This window comes from Trachurus japonicus, chromosome 12 (assembly GCF_045865225.1).
Source record: "Trachurus japonicus isolate A0001 chromosome 12, Traja_1.0".
Classification (NCBI taxonomy): Eukaryota; Metazoa; Chordata; class Actinopteri; order Carangiformes; family Carangidae; genus Trachurus; species Trachurus japonicus.
The window spans coordinates 4,768,207-4,790,061 of record NC_140918.1 but is presented as its reverse complement, the minus strand read 5'-3'; the positions used below and the strand labels follow the sequence as shown (position 1 = coordinate 4,790,061).

The 21,855-nt window shown below is 41.3% G+C and overlaps 1 protein-coding gene and 4 non-coding genes across 5 annotated transcripts; all 5 read left to right on the top strand.

Annotated features, from left to right (window-relative positions):
* The first annotated feature begins 7,035 nt into the window (after nt 1–7,035).
* Nucleotides 7,036–12,922, top strand: LOC146976900 (large ribosomal subunit protein uL22). Its single transcript, XM_085792672.1, has 6 exons — nt 7,036–7,085; nt 7,318–7,358; nt 8,783–8,917; nt 9,711–9,809; nt 11,291–11,482; nt 12,841–12,922. Exons 1-6 carry the CDS (start codon nt 7,046–7,048, stop codon nt 12,886–12,888), a joined length of 555 nt encoding a protein of 184 aa, XP_085648798.1. The 5' UTR covers nt 7,036–7,045; the 3' UTR covers nt 12,889–12,922.
* On the top strand, nt 7,137–7,204 carry LOC146976904 (small nucleolar RNA SNORD58). Its single transcript, XR_015037318.1, has one exon. It is a non-coding gene; the product is annotated as a small nucleolar RNA SNORD58 (small nucleolar RNA).
* Nucleotides 8,626–8,692, top strand: LOC146976903 (small nucleolar RNA SNORD58). The gene has a single exon (XR_015037325.1). It is a non-coding gene; the product is annotated as a small nucleolar RNA SNORD58 (small nucleolar RNA).
* On the top strand, nt 10,266–10,333 carry LOC146976902 (small nucleolar RNA SNORD58). Its single transcript, XR_015037321.1, has one exon. It is a non-coding gene; the product is annotated as a small nucleolar RNA SNORD58 (small nucleolar RNA).
* LOC146976901 (small nucleolar RNA SNORD58) lies at nt 12,649–12,715 on the top strand. Its single transcript, XR_015037312.1, has one exon. It is a non-coding gene; the product is annotated as a small nucleolar RNA SNORD58 (small nucleolar RNA).
* Nucleotides 12,923–21,855: the final 8,933 nt, after the last annotated feature.

Here is a 21,855-nt window from a genome sequence, read left to right as displayed (position 1 = left end):
CATTTTCAAAGAAACTTGTAATACAAAAAATGTTCCATTTCATGGATACTTTCATTGTGTAAAGTTTCATTGTGATAGGAGTAAAGGGAAAAAATAGCCCCATTGGGGTGTATTGTTGTCGGCACCATAGACTTTATACAGTAAATAATGATGCAAATTAAACATATTTCCCCAACTAGGATTTCTTAGGACTTTTAGTATGTTGTTCTACAACTCATAGAAATGATGTGTGGTGAAAAACCTTCTGTGACAATTAGTCTGTCGTAAAACGCTATTTTGCCTGGACTATTTTGCAAGTGATCTGTGGTGTTGTGCTGAACTAAATTTTGAGAATGTAATTTCTGTTTAGAGAAATGAGCCAAACCAAGAAAAAAACTGAAACTCATCAACTCGTCGTTCAGCTCGTTACAAATAGCCTACCACATTGTGTGGAGCTTGTCACGTCGACTACTTCTTTTTTGGGGTTTACTGTAATAACTGTTGGCACCGCTCCACTCTCTCTGATTGGCTGTCACCGTCTTAAAGGAACAGTACACAGGTAAAACAGAAGCACCAACACTGGATCACTGTCACTGTCTACTTCAGAAAGTTTGATCAAAAGAACGAATCAAATGGTGAAACCAGTTTTGCTCACCAGAATCTGAGCCTGTTCATGTTAAATGTTATAGACATTTATTATCTAGTCTAGGCCTTTGCACACTGAGTCCGTTTTTGTCGTCCGAAATTGCCGCACATCAAAAAATAAATTTGACCTCATGTTGTGTCGATCATGTTTACACACTGAGTCCGAAACTTTCGTCCGTCATAAAAGTTTTCGGAACAGGTTCGATTTAATGCGTTTTTCGCATCCGTGAAAAGCCTTTTGACCAATCACATCAGCGTTTCGAGGCTGAGAGGGAGAGGGAGGGGGGATCATCGCTGTGTCTTGTGTCTGTGTGTTTGTGTGTGCGTGCGTGCGCCAGCCGCTGCACCGCTGGCTGAGTGTGTGTCTGTGTGTGCGCCAGCCGCTGTTCAGGATCATGGAAATTGTCCGTCTTCTGTTTAATGTGTGAGCTAATAATCAATATCTATCCAACTGGACCACTGACATCCTAAAATAAACTGTTGAAGTGATCATAATAGTTCCGCTGCTCATTAACAAGCACCAGATCCCCTGTTGGCTCCTCTCAGGATGGACACTTTTTCTCTTTAATTTCTCTACAAGTGAGAGAACCACAAGTGCATCATTGCGTGACGATTTTTGCCTCCCTCTCCGAAATTTCGAACACAAAATAAAAACGCATGCGAATAAAACGCAACGGACTCAGTGTGCAAGGAGCCTGCACGTTACGTTTTTTGTCGGATGACGGATACGAAAAACGCATGCGAAAAAAACGGAGTCAGTGTGCAAAGACCTTAAGGTCGTAATAACTCAGCTCACATGCTCACTGGTTTATTACAGGACTGGTCAGAGGTCACAGCAGGTCACAGGACACTGGGAATAAAGGTTTTCTCGAAGCAGACGGTTCAACACAGGATCGATCTTTCAAAGCAGAAGTACAACAACGTTTGGATGCCTCGCTTCTCCATTTCCAAACATCACGTGACTCCCCCAAATGAAGCTTCATTATGTCACTCATGTGATCACTCTTCCTGAATTCAAAGCAAGGTCTTATGTGTGGAAGGACTTTGACCTTTTTGTCAACTGTCTTACAGTATTTGTGGAGTGAAGCCAAACTCAACTGAAATGTTCTACCACATTTTTTGTATTTTGTGAATATAATTGTTGTATTTCTATCAGTGTTGCAAAAGCATTTATGTCTTTATTACCTACACAGACAGCATGTTATAATGATGACACAATCACATTATAACAACAGTGTAACAGAAAAAACAGTCAAAAATTTCAAGATGCACGTTGGCTAGAACCTTAATTGTTAAACATACAGTTTCTGACACCTTGACTATATTGTTCTGTGTAAAAGCTGTGTTGAAGTTCAGCCAGATGTCGCTATATTGTATCAAATGCTTCAAAACACTGATTTTAACACAATCGATACTGTCAAATCACAACCGTAACTATGCATGAGAGGTCTTTCGAGCTTTCAGTGGCTTTTTTCGGCAAAGCAAAATGCTCTTCGTCCTCCGGGCCATCGTAACGCTCTGCTGTACCTACAGAAGTTATCTTGTTTAACTCGTTTACAGTGGCGTACACAGACTTTTTGAAGGACAGGGGCGAAAAGGAAAAAAAAGGGCACATAGCTATAGCACGTCCTCGCCACTGAAGAGGGCACTGCTCCTGTTGAACTCTGTACTCTTGAACTCTTGAACTCCATCACTCTAACTTCCACTTTCACTCTCCTACATTTTCACTGAACACGGTTTGAACTGAAGCTGCTGTAGATTTCTGCAAATAAATCAGTTTTAAAACGAGTCAACAGTTGCTGATCAACAGGTTTCTAGTTGTAGCTTTAGTAGAAGTTTAGTTTAACTCACCAACTTGTCGTTCAGCTCGTCACAAACAGTTGAGACAAAGACACAGACAGCAGGTAAACACCACTTCCACTGTCATTTCTACTTCTTCTTTTTGGGTTAGAGGGCCGTTGGCCCCGCTACACTCTCTCTGATTGGCTGTCAGTGTCTTAAAGCAGTTGTTTCCAACCTTTTTTCCTCTAAGCCCCGGATTTCCCGGGTCTACTATCTATCTATCTATCTATCTATCTATCTATCTATCTATAGCCTACAATGAGCATGTTAGTTGCCTGTACATTTAAAACAAAATATGTAAATTATTAATGCATCATATCCACATCATTGCTGAGCTTTTTAATTGAAATATGAACTCATGAATTTTATGTAACTTTCTCAATTACAAATAGTTATGAATTAAAACCAAATGAATGTTTACAAAAATAACTTATTTATTGCTTATTTATTAAAGCTTCTTTAACCATTTACAGTAAATCAGACGGGGTTACATCAGTGATTATTACAGTAATATAATTGTATCATTATTTGCAGGGTTATGTGTGTCTGTGAATGTGCTGCTTGGCCTCTGCTCCACCACCAGGTGGCGCCAGAGAACAAGTGACGTTCAGTAGCAGCAGCAGTAGAGGAAGGTGGGAGGTGTCCAACATTTTCTTGTCTGTTCACAACATCTATGTCCCGTCTGTCTGTCCTGGAGGAGAGATCTGTCCTCTTTCTCTGTCTCTCACCCTGAGGTTTCTTCCTGTTGTTGTTTCCCTTGAGAGTTTCTCCTCAGTCGATGTGAAGGTCAGAGGTCAGAGGATGTTGTTATGATGCTGTGTAAAGACCTTTGTAACAAACTGTTTGTAACAATAAAGTTGCTTCAACCAAAGTAAACACTACAACAGGAAGTAGAGTTCCCACTCTCCGTCTCACAAACACAAACTGATCCACAACTTCTTCATCAATAACATGAATCAGATCATTAATATCTCAGTAACAACAACCTTAAACATACACAATAAAAATAAGAAAATATAAATCTACCTCTGTACTTCTGCATCTTTTTCTAAACAGTTCAGATTTTCCTCTCTGAACAATGTTTTACAGAACCAACCACAACCAGAAAATTCAGTTAAACAAACACATCCAGCAGGATTCAGTGTTAAAAACATGAAGAACCAGCCACAAATGAAACAATTATGTTCAGTTCTGTCAATGAAACTATAAAATCAGTAAAATGAGTTTTCATTTACAGAAAATATGAATCATCTGAACAACAGAACATCAACATTCATGTTCCTCCAAACAGAGTTCAGTCTTTTCTCAGCGTCTTCATCTTCGTGGAAGTTCTGATTCAACTCTTACAAATCCTTCATAAACCTCCAGACACTGAGCAGCTGCTGCTTCCACCTCACTGGGAAATCTTGGTGCTCTGAGCTCTTCGGTGATGTCAAACAGCTCATTCAGTCTGTTTTTTAATTTCTGTAACGTAGAGGACGGACCTGATCGTCTCAGTTCTCTACTTTCATCCTCCACACGTCTTAGTTCCTCCTTCAGTTGTTCAGTGATCTTCATGAACTCTGCTGTTAATCGTCTTGCTTCCCTTCTATCTGTATCATAAGCTCCTCTTGCTCCCATAAAAGGGCCCCGAAGAGCAGATTGCATTGACCGCAAAAAGCCAGTGAACAGAGCTAGTCCTCTATGTACAGCTGCACCTGCCTTTACTTCTTCCTCCTTGGCAGCGATCTCCTGAAGTTCATCTAGGAGATGTTTCATTCTGTCTTTGTTTTGTGAAAACTGTGTTCTGAATGAAAGTGCAAAGTCAGGAGGAAGGTCTATACTCTTTCTTCGTGTTGATTCACTTGAGTCCATTTTCAGGACGTTTCCTCCAAACTCCATGAGTAGAGAAGTTTCCCTCTGCAGAGTCAAAGACAAGAGAAGAGAACAGAGACAGCTGCTCTCAGATCAGCAGTTCAACAGGTGTGTGACTGTTGTTCTTCATGATGATGTGTTTCTTCTCACCTGTGTGTCTGCAGCAGCTCTGAGCTCACTGTCCTCACAGTCGCTCTCATCAGGTTCCTGAGCTTCAGGTTCACAGGTTGATGGACGAACTCTGTGAATATTAAACATAATAAACATTCATGATGAGACCAGAGGACTCTGTCTGTTGGACTTTGTTCATTATCACTGGGTTCAAACTTTTTTTTCAGTTTAAACTAAAGAACAGAAACAGAGTGAATCTTCATCCATCAGGAGATCAGTCGACTATTTATATTACTATTAAAAATGTAAGATTTATTATTGATTATTATTATTATTACTATTATTATTATTATAGCTAGACATAATAGCAATATGAATAATGTCATCACTATTACATGTTGATTATATATACTCACTACTACTGCATTATTGTATAACTTCTAGCCATATAAAGCAGTGCAAGTGATTAATATTTTTACAGACCTACAAACTCTGGAGTAGTGAAAAAGGTGACAAGTTACAAAACTAAAACCCTCTTCATTCACTTCTACTACTCTGGTTGACATAAAAAAAAAGGTGACTGTAGCCAAAAGATGACCAGTTTGCAGGTGTGTTTTAGCCCTTATTGTAACATAGCTTCTATTAGATATGACTACCAGGACTTTCTAATCACTTTAGTGATTGTAAGCACTTTATCTCTTACTCGAGACACGGTTGCACTTTTGTATTATTGTCGTACTACTGTATTGTAGTATTTGTATTATTACTTTAAAAACTGAACTTTAAACTGAATGCTGCTATTTTATAAATTTTGATAACATGTTTTTGTTTTTATTTATTGTATTTGTACTCCAGGGAACATCTGAGAATGGGACAAAGGATGGAAATTAGCCTGCGCCTAAAATCCGGCTTTACAATACTATATGTCTTGTTCATGAACTTGCACTGTCCCACCCAAATAAAATTGAATTGAATTGAATATCAGTCACTGACATTACAACTTGTGACCATCACAAACAGATTCTACTACCTCACAGCTCAACTCTCTGTAATGTCACAAACTATTGATTGATTAGTGGAGCCAATAATCAGCTGATGACCAGACGTTTAAAACTGAAGCCAGATCAACGTCCACAGAGCTGCAGCTTTTTTTGTGTCACAATTAATTTAAGACAACATGACAGTCAGTGTGAATCTGATCTGTCTCTCTCTCAGTCTTACACACACCAACAATTAATTTAGTTTAATCATTTCATTATGCAACATCTGGATGAAGAATAAAACTCTGACTGAACCCACAGCAGCTGTGTTGGTCCACAGTGATCAGTCAGGATTACAACAGACCTCAGTGACTGTGACACTGTCCAGTCAATACAATAAAAAAACATGCTGCCATCAATAGAAACAATAAAACACAGTGATGTTCTGATTCTTTAGTCTTTTTCCTCTTCTACAACCACGTTAAACAAACATTAAATTATGTGAATCTGTGATAAATAATTAGACAGTACTGCTGTGCTCACTGCCTGGCATGGCCACAAACACAACCACACACACACCAACTGCAAGAAGTGAGAGAAGCAAGAACGATAATGGCGACTGAACATCCGGTGTGTTTTGAACAGTTGTTCAGGAAGTTATGATCACTGAGAATTTACTTTGTGTCACAAATCTAAGTGAACGGATGGAATAGGCTATTATCTAATCAATAAGCTGATCATTGACCAGTTACCTATATTGGTTATTGTAAGATATAGTCCAATCTTGGAGCTGATCAGTTAGGCTATTTAATTCCACTTTGACTCTCCTCCTTTTTACCGAACACACAGTGTGAATTGAAGCTGCTGTAGATTTCTGCTGCTCCATCAGTTTTAAAACGAGTCAACAGCTGCTGATCAACACGTTTCTAGTTGTAGCTTTAGTAGAAGTTTAGTTTAACTCACCAACTCGCTCAGCTCGTTGCAAACAGTTCAGATGGAGATAAGAGACAAACACCACATCCTGTGAATTAACAACACATACACCTCTGTGGGTGCAGTCTTGGTGCAGTTCTCCTCCTGACCACCAGGGGCGGTGGAGCAGAAGACGCTGAAGAAGAGCGGCTCAGCCCCGGGTTCTTCCTCTTCCCTCCGCGGCCTCAGAGGTAGGAGCAGCGTCGGGCTGAAGAAGCTCCACAATCTGTCTTTAATCCTCCTTAAATCTGCTCCATCCCGCTCTGTAACCCGCTGCTTCTGCTTCTCCACCGTTAAAATCACCAATCCACGTTAAATGTTCCAGTCTTGAGCTGAAAGTTTAGGTTTATTTTAGTGTTTTTTGTGCTGGTAGAGACGCCGGGTCTTGGCAGCTACAGCACGACTGTCCGCCATGTTGGCTCAGCGAGGAGACTTAACCCGGGATAAACTGCTGGTTTAACTGAACTTAGACTTGATTTCTCAGTAGATTTTGTGTCTTTGTGTCCGTTGTTGTAATTTAACATCTGATTTGTGTCTAATTAAGTTTTATTGAAGCTAGAAGTTATAGCCGAGCTACTGCTAATGCTAAAGCTAATGCTAACTGTTAGCTTCGTATGGAAACTGAACTGAACTGAAGTCGTTTCTCCACAGATTTTCTCACCATGGTCCGCTACTCTCTCGACCCCGAGAACCCCACCAAGTGTGAGTACACGACGTGTGTGTGTCTGTGTGTTTCTGTGTTGTGTTACAATGCGGCAGTGATGACTACTTAGGACACCTTTGGATTCCCCATGAAAACAAATCAATGAACTCTGAGTCGCACGTGTCTTAGCTTAGACTCTGTAATCCACCACTGTGTGAGTTTGTGTTTGTGTGTCTATTACACTTAAATGTGTGTATCAGTGTGTATAACAGTTGTCCTCTCTCTCTGCAGCATGCAAGTCCCGGGGCTCCAACCTCCGGGTTCACTTCAAGGTGAGTAGCTGCAAGAGTTAATGTGTTTTTATTTTTTATTGAAGCTCACATGGAGCCAGGAAACTGTTCTTAGTGTGTCTGTTTGTGTGTGTGTGTGTAGTGACATCAGTTCATTTCATTGAGATGTTTAAAACAAAACTATCATAATGATAATCACATGTTCTGATACTGATTCAGTGAGATCAGACGTGTGTTGCTGCTGTTTCATCCTGAGGACGTCTCCATAGTAACACAGATGATGCTGACAGACATTGATTTAAAACATTAAACCATGATCGTATTCTGGTAATCTGTCATTACACACTCGACACGCCAACTGACTTGGCAAGCAATCAATGAGTTTGATTGGATGTTTCATCAGCCACAGTCTCTAATTCTGTTGCTGCTGGAGACGATGAGTGTTCATCCGCCGCTAGAAATAGATCCCAACAGCTTCAGTCTCCAGTTTAATGTCTCAGTGAAGCTGTTGGTGTTGCGTTCAGGTGTTGAGGGGAAATAGGACGGATGTTGCGTTCAGGTGCAGCAAGGTGAACCTCCTCAGTCTATTGATCCAGGATCATGTAGATGAAGATCTTGATAACGACGTCATTATTGGAAATTTAGTGTTTTCTAATACCCTAGCTGCATTGGAACACAACCTGCTGATAGATAATCAATGGTTAATATTTGAATAATCAAATATAAGTCAATTAAAGCAGCAATAATTAAGTTTAAGTAGTTTTTTAAGTGGGGAAAAAAGTCCAAATTCTCTGATTTCAGCTTCTTAAATGTGAAAAGAGTTCCTGCACACATAGCCAACTTGCAGAATTTATTGTATTGCAGCGTTTCGGTGCTAGACCCTTAGGTCAATACAATAAATTCTGCAAGTTGGCCATGTGTGCGGGAACTCTTCTTTTTCTAATTTGGACTTAATTGTCACCCTCCGACGCACCTGCCTAAGAAATAGATGTGTGAAGATTTTTGTTTTTTCCAGCTTCTTAAATGTGAATATTTCTAGATTCTTTGTTCCTTTATGACAATTAACTGAGTCTCTCTTTGGTTTATGGTCCAAACAAGACATTTTAGGACGTCTTCTTGTGGTTTAGGAAACACATTTTGACATTTTAAACATTTTATTGACCAAACAACTGTCCGATTAATCCTTTATATAATCAATAATGAGAATAATACATTAGTTGCAGCCCTGAAGTTGATCAGTGAAGTTTGAACTGAACGTGATAAATGAACTGATGTCACTGTGAGTGTGTGAGAGTGAAACCTGCTCAGGTGGCGATGATGACATCTTAGGACACCTTTGGAATAAAACATGAAAACACTCAACGAATCTGAGCCACCTGTCGATCACAGAGTGTGTGTGTGTGTACGTTCCTGTGTGTTAAATGTATACATGCACTAACGTTTACCCCCCCACCCCCCCCCACCAGAACACCCGTGAGACAGCTCAGGCCATCAAGGGCATGCACATCCGTAAGGCCAACAAGTACCTGAGGGACGTGGTCGTCAAGCACCAGTGCGTCCCGTTCCGCCGCTACAACGGAGGCGTCGGCCGCTGCGCTCAGGTCAGTGTCGCACCGAGAGATCGATCCACCAATGATTAGATTTCTTTGGTACTTATTACTCTTACTTGAATACATTTCCAAGACAAATTATTACTAGTTAATTTCTAGGAAGGCTGAAAAGTACTCGTTACTTTCAGGTCTTTTTCTAAAATCCTATTGAACACAAGCTGTTTGTCAAAGAAGGAAACCCTAACCCCTAAAAGCAGCACATCACTGCAGCTGCTTTCAAAGAGTTCATTCTCACAAACAAGAGTTAAAAGGTCTTTAAATTCATTTAGAAAAAATTATAGTAATTCATTGATGTGAAAAATATGAAATTTACTCTTACTCTTCTTATTTTTACTTAAAGTAAATTTAAAAGCATGTACTTTTGGATACTTAAGTACCTTTTAAAAGCAAGTACTCTTTTACTCTTACTCGAGTAACATGTCGACTGAGCTACTTTTACTTGTAACAGAGTAAATTTTGACCAGTAGTATTTGTACTCTTACTCAAGTACTGGGGTCGAGTACTCTGTCCATCTCTGCCGATACCGATACTACTGTTGAATGAATGAATGAACCGTATAGTACCTTTACTTGCCATGTGAGTGAAGGAATCAGGCTTGACAATCATCAAACATCAACATTTAGCCTTGTTTAAAAAAAAAAAAAAGGTAACACATTAACAGATATATGTACTTAATATTATTTATTAACAAATAACAAAGTGTACATTAGCAGCAAAAAGAAATGAAAACCACTAGCTGGCTGTAACTGTGTTGCTGTAACTGTGTTGCTGTTTGTGTCTTCAGGCCAAACAGTTCGGCTGGACTCAGGGTCGTTGGCCCAAGAAAAGCGCCGAGTTCCTTCTGCACATGCTGAAGAACGCCGAGAGCAACGCTGAGCTCAAGGTGAGTTCACTACAGAGAGAGTGTGAATAAGCTTTAAAGGGACAGTTCAACATTTTAGTCAGATTCTCCTCTCACCATAATCCCTATAGTCACAGCAGTAGGTTCATTATACCGTTAATTATTGGTGCATGTTTTGAGATCAGCGGGGCAGAGACGTGAGCTGCTCAGTGAATTAAACTCCACAACGCTCTGGACAAGTTGTGACCTGCACGTTCACCACGCTATGAGATAATCATGTAACATTAGAGACAGTTGTTAGAGGCAAATGCAGCCGGAACTACTTTCCAGACACGGCTGCTGGGCGGAGGGAGTTCAGAGTATTTGCTTCATGTGTCGTAATGTTACATAACTATAGGGATTATGGTGAGAGGAGAATCTGACAAAATGTTGAACTATCCCTTTAACTGCATGAACTCAGGTGTGTGTTGGTTGATCTCAGTGATTGAGCTGTACAGGTGGCAATGATGACATCTTAGGACACCTTTGGATTTAAAGATGAAAATAACTGAATGAATCTGAGCCACCTGTCGATCACTGAGTTATGACGTCACTAATGGAGTCGATGATTTACTATTGATTATTGTCATTGAAGAGTAGAAGTTTGTGTGAAAACATATTGATAATCTATTGACCTGATCAGTATTTGATCTCAGGTAGAGCCGCAACGATTAATCTAACAATAACTGACTATTAAATGAATCGTCAACTATTTTGATAATCTAATAATTGGTTTGGGTAGTTAAGGAAAAGTCAAAATTCTCTGATTCCAGCTTCTTAAATGTGAATATTTCTGGTTTCTTTGTTCCTTATGACAATAAACTGAGTCTCTCTTTGGTTTGTGGACAAAACAAGACATTTGAGGATGTCAACTGGTGGTTTGAGAAACACTGATTGACATTTTACAACATTTTATTGACCAAACTAATCAATTATTTGTTTTATCGATTAAACTGTTTGTTTAAATGATTAATCGATTAGTTGTTTGGTCAATAAAATGTTGAAAAATATCAATCTGTGTTTCCCAAATGACTTGTTTTGTCCACCAACCAAAGAGAGACTCAGTTTATTGTCATAAAGGAACAAAGAAACCAGAAATATTCACATTTAACAAGCTGAAACCAGAGAATTTTGACTTTTTTTTCCCCTTAAACTATCTAATCCTTAACTTATACAAACCAATTATTCTATAATCGAAAAAGTTTACGATCTATTGTTCAATTAATTGTTACAGCTCTAATCTCAGGTGTCATTTTGTCGCTACACTAAGGAAACTGATCAGCAGCTGATTGATTATTGACTTTTTGTTTAATTTCCTGTTGAATCTAAAGACACTGGAACAGGAACTGATCAGTCGATCGTTTATTCTGTCCTGTTGATCAATAATCTCATCTATTTATCTGGAGTTAGTGAAGAGGAAGTGATGTCAGAGTGTGTGTCTATAACCCTGTGCTGTGATTGGCCGGCTGTCTGTCTGCCCTCAGGGTCTGGACGTGGACTCTCTGGTGATCGAACACATCCAGGTGAACAAGGCGCCCAAGATGCGGCGGCGTACGTACCGCGCCCACGGCCGCATCAACCCCTACATGAGCTCGCCCTGCCACATCGAGATGATCCTCACGGAGAAGGAGCAGATCGTCCCCAAGCCGGAGGAGGAGGTCGCTCAGAAGAAGAAGGTGGGTCACATGGTCACAGGGTCACATGGTCGGAGGGGGCGGGGCCAAGACGACACCTGACACTAGAGACGTCACGATTACAGGCGTTCTTAGTACAATTATTTCCAAAAATAATCAGTGTTAGAATTAATGTGCATTAACTTCACAACAATATGAATATGTAAAATCAAATGTAGTCAAAATATAATTACGTTACTAATTCTAAACACAATATATTAAGTATCAATTGATATATGACCAGTTATTAATCCTATACCTAATGTTTTTACGTTTATTTTAATCTTTTTTCTTACAAATGACGTGCAAACATTTCAATTCCTACCAATTCAGCGTGATGTTGGGTAAATTAACATTAATGTAATTTAACCCAGTTACTGTGTGTATATCAATCAATTTGTTTATTTCGGGCATGTCAATTTAAATCATCATCACACTTCATCTTAGTTCAAATAATGCACATGGCCGAAAGGGAAAGCGGGAGAAGCAAAATACAATACATATTTATTTATATAGCACATTTAAATGTACAACCCAGGTAGACCAAAGTGCTCTATATAATATATAAACACAAGTAAAACATAACAATAAAACTAAATTGGATACAGGTAATGTTATAGTAAAAACATGCAATAAAACAATAAAGCAGAAGTTAATATATATCTCAAACGTTACTAAAATGCTGATCCCTCAGGTGCTGATGGATATTGGATGTTTTTCCTCCTTTAGCTGCTACTTTTTCACAGCTGACGAGCCGCTCAAGCACTGTTGTGGAGCATTTTGGAAGTGTAATTTAAAGTGACAATCAATCATTGTCGTTATCAAAGCATCTGATATTGAAATTCTTGAATAGATGACTCTTTATTTAGTGAATAAAAAGTCAACAAATAGTCAAAAAATATATCGGATATCAGAGAAATAACCCATCAATTATCAGCAAATAGTGAAAACAAATGTAATGTACTCAACAGTCTTTTTAATCTGTCGATATAAGTTCAGACAATCTTTTACGGAAAGTTACAGTACTTAGGAATCTTTACGATAAATGAATTAATTTGCTGTTCTAATACTGTAATTAATTGTGAAACCAAGTAATCGTGACGTCCCAAAGTGTCTGAGTGTCAGTGAACGCACCGCGACTCCTCCACCTGTTGTTGTTGTTTCTGTGGCTGCAGTGATGACTTCTTAGGACACCTTTGGATTCACCATGAAAACAAACTCTAAACTCTGAGCAGCATCACCTGTCCCCTCACCTGTTCCCTCACCTGTTCCCTCATCTGTTCCCTCACCTGTTCCCTCACCTGTGTGATGATGATGATTGGATGATTGACAGCTGACCGTCTGTGTGTTTGTCTCCTCAGGTGTCACAGAAGAAGCTGAAGAAGCAGAAGCTCATGGCTCGGGAGTAAAGATGACAATAAAACTGATGCTTGTTTCCACTCAGCTCTGAGTCTCTGTGTCGTTGTTGATGATGATGATGAAGAACTCAGGTGTTCACAGCTGTGACCTCACCTGGCCCTCGACACTCAGCCAATAGGATTCTTCTCTAGTGTAGAAAAAGAAGTTTAAAAGGTAAAAAGCTTCACTATGGGTCACATGACATAAACAGGAGGGTTAAAGGTCCAGTGATGCGTTCACTGACTTAACATCAAAGGTTGAAAAGTTTAATTGTCAGACAAAAACTTTAAAAAGAAAAAAAGTGAATCAACAGGTTGAATCTGTTTGTTCAGAAACTGGAAAGTTTCAGCTCAGGGTTAAAAACATAAAATCTATTTATTCAGTTTGCTGTGACTTCATTCCATTAAACATTAAACTGAATTTAAGCCAATCCGAGGCAGTGTTCAGTTTGTACACAAACCACCCAGTTTAGTTTGCAGTTTAGCCTCACACACACAAACTAGCAGAGGGAAGCTGCCGAGTTCGGAGGGAAAGTTGGCGTTTTCAAAGTGGAAACAGACACTACTTTAATCTCCTTGAGGTAAAAGACAAGAACATACACACACTTTCTCTCTGAGCGTCTCCGCCTGCAGACAATATTTGACACATGAAGTAAATACATTGGCCTTTGGTCACCCCTATATATTATGGTATTAAACTACATCTTTTTATTTAACTAGGCTAGTTAAATCACAGTAGCATATACTGATGTGTTGAACTTATAGGCTTGTTACTAAGTATGTATTAATCATGATAAATAAAACTCAACCTGTCACACAGCTCCATGTTGTCTCTGTGTGGTGTTCAGGGACAGTCTGAGGACAGAGTTTATATTAATGCACCGTGACACTGTGGCAGGTCTCTGTACGTCTTCACCACAGATCAGATGTTCAGCTGGAGGAGGAAAACTCAGCTGTTCTCTCCACCGCGACGTGCGCCTGGCGGGTTTTTTTTTTTTTTTTTACATATCAAGCTCCGGTAGCACAGCAGGACGCTGTGCAGCTTCTGCTCACCTGACGCTGTGCAGCTTCTGCTCACCTGACGCTGTGCAGCTTCTGCTCACCTGACGCTGTGCAGCTTCTTCATTAAATCCAAACAGTCCGACACAGCGACGCTCTGCTCCTCTTTGACTCTAAAGTCTCTGTAGCTCATCAGCCCGGAACTCGTGTCTCGGACCAGAAGCGACGGACTTCCAGAGCAGCTACAGCGCAGCGTTGTGACCTCAACCATGGTTGATGAGAGCAGAAATGTTGTTGTTGTAGTGGTGCGTCGCGTGGCGTAGTGGTTAGAGCCATTTAGGTACTGCGTGTCATTCCCCCTCTCTCTGCCTTCCCGTTTCCTGTCTACTGTAGCCTACTATCCATAAAGGCATAAATGCCCGAAAAAAATAAAAATAAATGTTGTTGTAGTGAAAATGGGCGGGCTCGTTAATTTTTTGACATTAAAAAAAAAAAAAAAAAAAAAGTGAATTTTTTTGAGACGAGTCAAAACGAGCGATAAATCGCATTTCTCGCGTATCTCGCGTTTGGTCGGAAGCCCCTTGTGGGTCTTCCCACCAAACACGATGAAATAGACGAAGACGCGAAGGTCCCGTCGCCATAAAAGAATCGGGTGTAGCGTCGCAAAAAAAAAAAGAGTCGCGTTTACCGCGTCTCGCGCCTAATCGCGTCTCGCGCCTAATCGCGTCTTTGCGTCACGGCCTTACCGCGGACGTAACGAATAAACGGTGACGTGTGAACGAACAACATAGAACAGGACCAGACGTGGCGTTGTTTCCTCTTTCCACCTACAGCTCCACTCTCCCTCACTTACACTACCTACTGTTATTGTTGAGGCAGAGAATTGTGGGATTTGTAGTTTTTGACCAATCGCAGGTTGTGCTCTTTCTTTTTTGTGATTCTCCCGGTTCACACATGTATTTTTTTTAGGGGCAAATGCGAGTGAAATGTTCGCCCATGGTGGGCATAAGAAAATGTAAGACCTGTCTAAAATTATTTAAGACTTGAACACAATAATTCAACAAATTTAAGACATTTTAAGACCTAACATTTAGATTTTCACATTTTAGACTTTTAGTCTAGTACGAAGAGGGGGTGTAAATGATAGTAATTGTTTAAGGCTGCCATCTCAGCCTTCCTGTGTCTTGTCTGCTGATTCCCCCTTTTATTTTTCTCACTCAAGTGCCTGTAAAAGTCAGTGTATCACTGCCATCTAGTGGTCAGTTTTCTGGGGTATAAAAGGGAGGAGGCCACTGTTACCTGTAAGCTCTTCCTGTGGGTGTGTGCGCTCACCTGTGCACATCACCACCATCCTCCCTTTGTTCTCCCCTGGTTGGCTCAGTGTTTGTGCTGCTGGCTTTGTTTGAAGCATGTCCGTGGCTCGTTGAGTGAGTTTTCTTTGTTGAATTATTTGTAATTTTTGTGTTGGTGCAGGTTCCCTTATAGTTTGGTTTTGTTCTGTTATCAGGAGACAGTGACACACAGTATAGACGGCACCTTCCATCCTCCTATTAGCCCCTTGGTTTGTGGAACAAGGTGTGTATCTTAATTTTGGGCCAGTACTTTATTTTTGATGTTTTGTTTTATTTTTTGGTTTTGGGGTGATGCCGTTCAAATTATATTTTTATTCCTTAAATAAGGTTTTAGTGATTTTGTAATGGGTTAATAAAATGTGGTTTTGTTTGTTTGCTTTTTATAGTAATAAATTGGGTGCTTTTGAATCTGTGTTGGGGAAGTGGTATGTGAAGTGCAATGTGTTAAACTTTTTCTTCTTGTGTTTTTTGTATATTCCCTCAGTTTTCACGGTGCTACACCAAAGAAATAAACTCATGCACCCGTAAGGAACTCTCCGCCTCGTTTATTGGGAACCAAGGGCCGCTACAGTGAAAACTTGACCATCACGTCCGAGCCATCCTCGTCGTCCTTCGTCAGCAGCCGACACAGCCCACGCAGCCTGCACTTTGGCACACACGCAGTAAATGAACAGTAACCCATCTTCTAAAGGTACAGCCAAATGCAGTAAGAGACACTGGACTGAAATAATAAAGAAACGGGAGAAAGAAAGAAAATGGAGCAACGCACTGAATGTTGTTTTTGAGTTAAATGTCAAGAATGAACATGAAGTAGAAATTAAATGTTTCAAGGGTTTAAGAGTCAAACACACGGTAAAGGCCACAGTAGCCCATGTATTTTATCCATGAATGATACACTTACAATGTCTCTTTACATGAAAATGTTGAAAGGGTAAAGAGCAATATAAGTTTTTATGCTCATAGCTGTTGCGTGTTCATTTGGCTACAGTTATGATATTTTATTGTTAAATAATGTGTGAAGGCATCACCTTGTGAACTAAATGAACCACAGCCCAGTTATTTGAACACAAACCTTTAATACAATAAGCCTCATAAAATGTCACTCAAATCACAAAAGATGGACAACATTAATGGTCAATCATCCAGGTCCAGCTCCCGTGAAAGAACTTTAACAGACAAGGGTCGGGAGCTGCGAGAAGAGAGGGCTAAACAACATGAGAAAGACTTCATAAAAGCATACAGCTCTTGGAAACAAATAGCAAGAGACTCCAGAACAAAACTGAAGGGATTCTGCGCATTGGACGACCTTGACAGCATTCAACAAAACATAAAAGCCGAACATGAGACAGTGTGTGAATTCTATGAGCCTATCAGACGCAACTGCACCTCCACCCCAGAAATTACCAAGAAAATGGATGCCTGCATCTCCCTCACAATGGAGATCTGTGATCTTGTTTGTAAAAGAAAAGGAACTATTGAAAACATGTTTAATGATGAACTGGAGAAGGAGAGGGTAAGGGAGATATTAAATAAAAATGAACATGGCTCCATTTTTGGATACACCGACACAGAAACAGTAATCTCAAAGGCGTCTAGTAAACAAACTGAAGCTGAAGCAGAACCCTCAGTAAAATCTGGATATGCGAAGGAAATGCAGAAAACAAAGACACCTTCGGTCCACTCCTCCCTCTCTATGGTTTCCAGCAAACGAGCCGAAGCTGAAGCAGAGCTTTTAGTAAAACTGGAGAAGTCAAGGGCAATGCAAAAAATACAAGTTCAACAAGTAAAATTGTGTCAAATGGAAAATGAATGGAAGCAGAGTGAAGCAAAAATGCTGGCAGAAATAAGGCAGAAGGAGGCTGAAATGCTTTTTAAACGAGAAGAGGAGAAGTTAAAGTTAAGACAGCTGGAAGCTGAAAACGAGGTGGAAGTAGCAGCAGCCCGGGTAAGAGCCTATAAAAATCTTGAAGGCAGTGTGAAGAATCAGGAAGAAGAGAGCGGGCCTGCTGAGGTTCACTCTGTGCATCAAAGGGTGGAGTCCAGCTATTTGCTAAACCCACGGGCTGCTCCATTTCTTTCTCAGATCTCTCCTGAAACAACAAGTCAAGACACAGTCAGTTTAGCCCAAGCCATTGCAAGCTCTTTAAGTGTAAGCAGGCTGTCTCCCCCTGAATTAATAACATTCACTGGTGACCCCTTAAAATTTATTGACTGGAAGATCTCCTTCATGGCCCTTATTGACCAGAAGCCCCTCCCAGCCTGTGAAAAAATGCTCTATCTTAAACATTATCTCTCAGGAGAAGCACGCAAGGCTGTGGAGGGATTCTTTTACCGGAATTCTGAAGATGCTTATTATAGCGCCTTGGCATTGTTGCAGGAAAGATATGGAAATCCCTTTATCGTCCAAAAGGCCTTCCGCGATAGACTTTTGAAATGGCCCAAAATTAGTGGAAGCGACCCTCCAGCCCTTAGAGAATTTGCAGACTTCTTAAAGGGCTGTGCTGAGGCCATGCCCCATGTTAAGGGGCTAGACATCTTAAATGACTGTGAGGAAAATCATAAACTACTTAAGAAGTTACCAGATTGGATTGTGCACAGATGGAGTAGAATCGTTGTGGATGAGTTGGATGCATCTGGTGATTATCCAAGCTTTTCTCGTTTTACAGATTTTATACAAAAGGAAGCCCGAATAGCATGCAACCCCATTGCATCCCCATTCCTGATTAACTCCAAGGCCATGGATGACAGACTACCCAAAAGAGCAAGTACTCTAAATACAAGCGCCCAGTCTAATAACCCCTCTGCTGTGACCCACAAACCAACTTATTTTAAGTCAAAACCACCTTGCTCAGTGTGTGAGGACGAAATGCATGGAATAGCTAAGTGCCCTACCTTTGCAGAGAAATCCATGGAAGATAAAAGGACATTCATTCGAGAAAACCAACTTTGTTTTGGCTGTCTGTGGAAGGGCCATGTCATAAAGGACTGCAAAAGGCGACACACATGTAGTGCATGCGGCCGGCGTCATCCTACCTGCCTGCATGAAGAAAGGGGAACTGCATCTATGGCAGCTTTGGAGCAAAATTCTACTTCCACAGAGGACAGCAGAAGTCAGGAAATCCACAATGTATTGTCCCATGCCGTGACTCAAAGTTCTTCCTCCACCTCTAATATTGTACCTGTATTTTTGTCATCAGTGAAAGAACCAAACAGAGAGCTGCTCACTTATGCTTTACTTGACACTCAGAGCGACTCAACCTTTATTTTGGAGGATTTGCTCAAGGAACTTAATGTGAACGCATCATCTGTTCAACTGAAGCTAAGCACAATGACAGCTGTCGACACTATCATATCAAGCAAGATTTCCCATGGGCTGCAAATTAGAGGAATTCATTCTGAAACCCACATTCAGCTACATAAGGCTTACTCCAGGGATTTTATCCCAGTGGACAGATCTCATATTCCAACTGCCAAGACAGCTCTGCAGTGGCCACACCTGAGACACCTAGCTGACAAACTTCCACCACTGCAAGACTGTGAAGTGGGGTTACTAATTGGATATGATTGTCCATTAGCACTGGCCCCTCTGGAGGTCATCAGAGGTGATGGAAACGAACCCTTTGCACAGAGAACCGAGCTTGGGTGGAGTATAACAGGCTCATCTAATCCCCATCTCGACAGACTGGGAAACCAGAGCTTCGTGCACAGAATTGCAGCGAAGGAAATACCAACTCCATCAGTCACTGATGTTCTTAAAATTCTTGAGTCTGACTTTAATGAGAAGGGATATGAAGACAGGTATGTGTCACAAGATGATGTCCGCTTCATCCAACTCCTAAGTGACAACATAAAGCAGAGAGAAGACACACATTATGAGCTCCCCCTCCCCTTTAAGAGCAGCATTCCACCATCACTACCAAATAACAAAAGACTGGCCCTTGTCCGTCTGCAATCTTTGAGGAGGAAATTGAAGAACAATAAACAGTATCATGATCATTATAAAACCTTTATGGAAGAAACCATCAGCAGAGGAGACGCTGAACCAGTCCCCCCCCCTGCTGAGAGAGATACTGTGTGGTATATACCGCACCACGGTGTATACCACCCACAAAAACCAGACAAGTTAAGGGTGGTTTTTGATTGCTCAGCAAAGTTCCGTGGAGTCTCCCTCAATGATACTCTCCTGACCGGTCCAGACTTAATTAATTCACTGGTGGGAGTCCTCTGTCGCTTCCGGAAGGAAGCTGTGGCTGTTGTATGTGATATTGAAAGGATGTTTCATCAGTTTTTTGTTCCATCTAGAGTTCGAAACTATCTGAGGTTTTTGTGGTGGGAGCATGGAGATTTGGAAACAGAACCCCAAGAATACCAGATGGCCGTCCATCTTTTTGGTGCTGCCTCATCCCCTGGTTGTGCCAACTTCGGCCTTAAGTATTTAGCACAGCAATACAGATCTGTTCATCCTTCAGCCTCAGCCTTTATCGAGAAGAACTTTTATGTAGATGACGGCCTAACCAGTGTTTGTTCAATCAAGGAAGCTAAAGACTTGATTGTTGAAGCACAAAGGTTGTGCAAAAGAGGAGGTTTGCGCCTACATAAGTTCAACTCAAATAGGCAAGAGGTTCTCAGCTGTGTTGATCCCTCAGAAAGGGTGACAACTGCTAAATCCCATGATTTTGGCTTGGATGTGACATCAGTCGGATGTGCACTTGGCATTCAGTGGTCAATAGAAGATGACACCTTCAGTTTTAATATCAACTTAAGGGACCAACCTGCTACTCGCCGGGGTATTCTCTCAGTTATCGCCTCCTTGTACGACCCTCTAGGCTTTGTCGCCCCCTTTGCCTTGCTTGGGAAGTGCATTTTGCAGGAATTGTGTCGCACGGGCAAGGGATGGGATGAGCCCCTTTCTGAGGATGTACATTCACGGTGGGAGGAGTGGAAAGGTGGCCTCCAAAACCTGAAAGAAGTAAAGATATCCAGATGCTATCACCCACACAACTTTGGCAACATTGTAAGGACAGAACTGCACTACTTCTCGGACGCTAGTAATGTGGGTTATGGTGCATGTTCCTATGTACGGTACATTAATGACAGAAATGAAATACACTGCAGCCTTGTGATGGCCAAAGCAAGAGTGGCACCCATAAAAATCTTGAGCATTCCGAGGCTGGAGCTTTCAGCTGCTGTAATCTCTGCCAGAATGAGCGTCATGTTGAAAACTGAACTTGAAATGAAAATTGATGAGGAGTTCTTTTGGACAGACTCTCAAGTTGTGCTGGCATACATCAATAATGATGCTAGAAGATTTCATGTGTTTGTCGCAAATCGCCTGCAAGTGATTAAGGAAAAAACAGACCCTGGTCAGTGGCATTACGTTGAGACGTCAGAGAATCCAGCTGACCATGCATCTAGAGGCCTACATGTCTCCAATATCTCCTCAACAAGCTGGATGTCAGGACCCAAATTCCTGTGGGAGCAAGAGGTGAAACCTAGACCAAACTACTCCACTGAACTTCTGGTCGGTGACCCTGAAGTTAGAGCAGTTCAAGTGAATGTAGCCACCACTAACACCAGTGACTCCAACAGTGTGCTCGATGCTTTGAGCCGATTTTCATCTTGGTTAAAACTTCTCAAGGTTGTTGCAAGAATTAAAAGGCTGGCATCCAAGCGAAGACATGGTAATCATGTGACTGTGGAAGAACGAGAGAGAGCAGCTGATGTGGTTATTAAGCTTGCTCAGCAGCGAGCATTTTCCCAGGAGATGAAAACACTTGAAAGAGGAGGTAGTCTCCCTAGTTCCAGTCCTCTTTTTCGCCTTGATCCTATTGTGGATAAGGGCCTCTTTCGGGTGGGTGGGAGGCTAAAGCAATCATCCCTCAGTCAAGAACTAAAACATCCAGTCATCCTTCCAAAGGGCTCTCATGTTACTCAGCTCATTTTGTCACATTACCATGACAGGATTTGCCATCAAGGCCGAAGTCAAACTCAAATGGAGCTTAGAGCCAACGGATTTTGGCTTATTGGTGGGAGTAAATCTGTTGCCAGGCTGATATACAATTGTGTGAAGTGTAGGAAGCTTCGACGCCCAGTAGAGGAGCAACGTATGGCTGAGCTTCCAAGCGAACGAGTCGAGGTGTCAGCCCCCTTCACATATAGTGGTATGGATGTGTTTGGACCGTTCATTATCAAAAGGGCCCGCAAGGAACATAAGAGATATGGACTCATCTTTACCTGCCTCTCTTCCCGAGCTGTTCACATTGAAATGTTGGAAGATCTGTCGACAGACATATTTATGAATGCCTTAAGGTGTTTCATCAGCCTCAGAGGAGCTGTGCGCCAACTCCATTGTGATCATGGCACAAACTTTGTGGGAGCCAGGAACGAGCTCAGAGAAGCATTAAAGCAGTGTGATGTCACTCAACTCGAGGCTCAACTGGCGGATAAACAATGTGAGTTCATTTTCAATGCCCCCGCGGCAAGTCATGCTGGTGGTGTTTGGGAGCGCCAAATCCGGACTGTGAAGAATGTGTTGAACGCCACTCTTTCTCTCTGTCCTGGCAGACTTGATGATGCTTCACTTCGAACTCTGTTCTATGAAGCTATGGCCGTTGTTAACAGTCGCCCG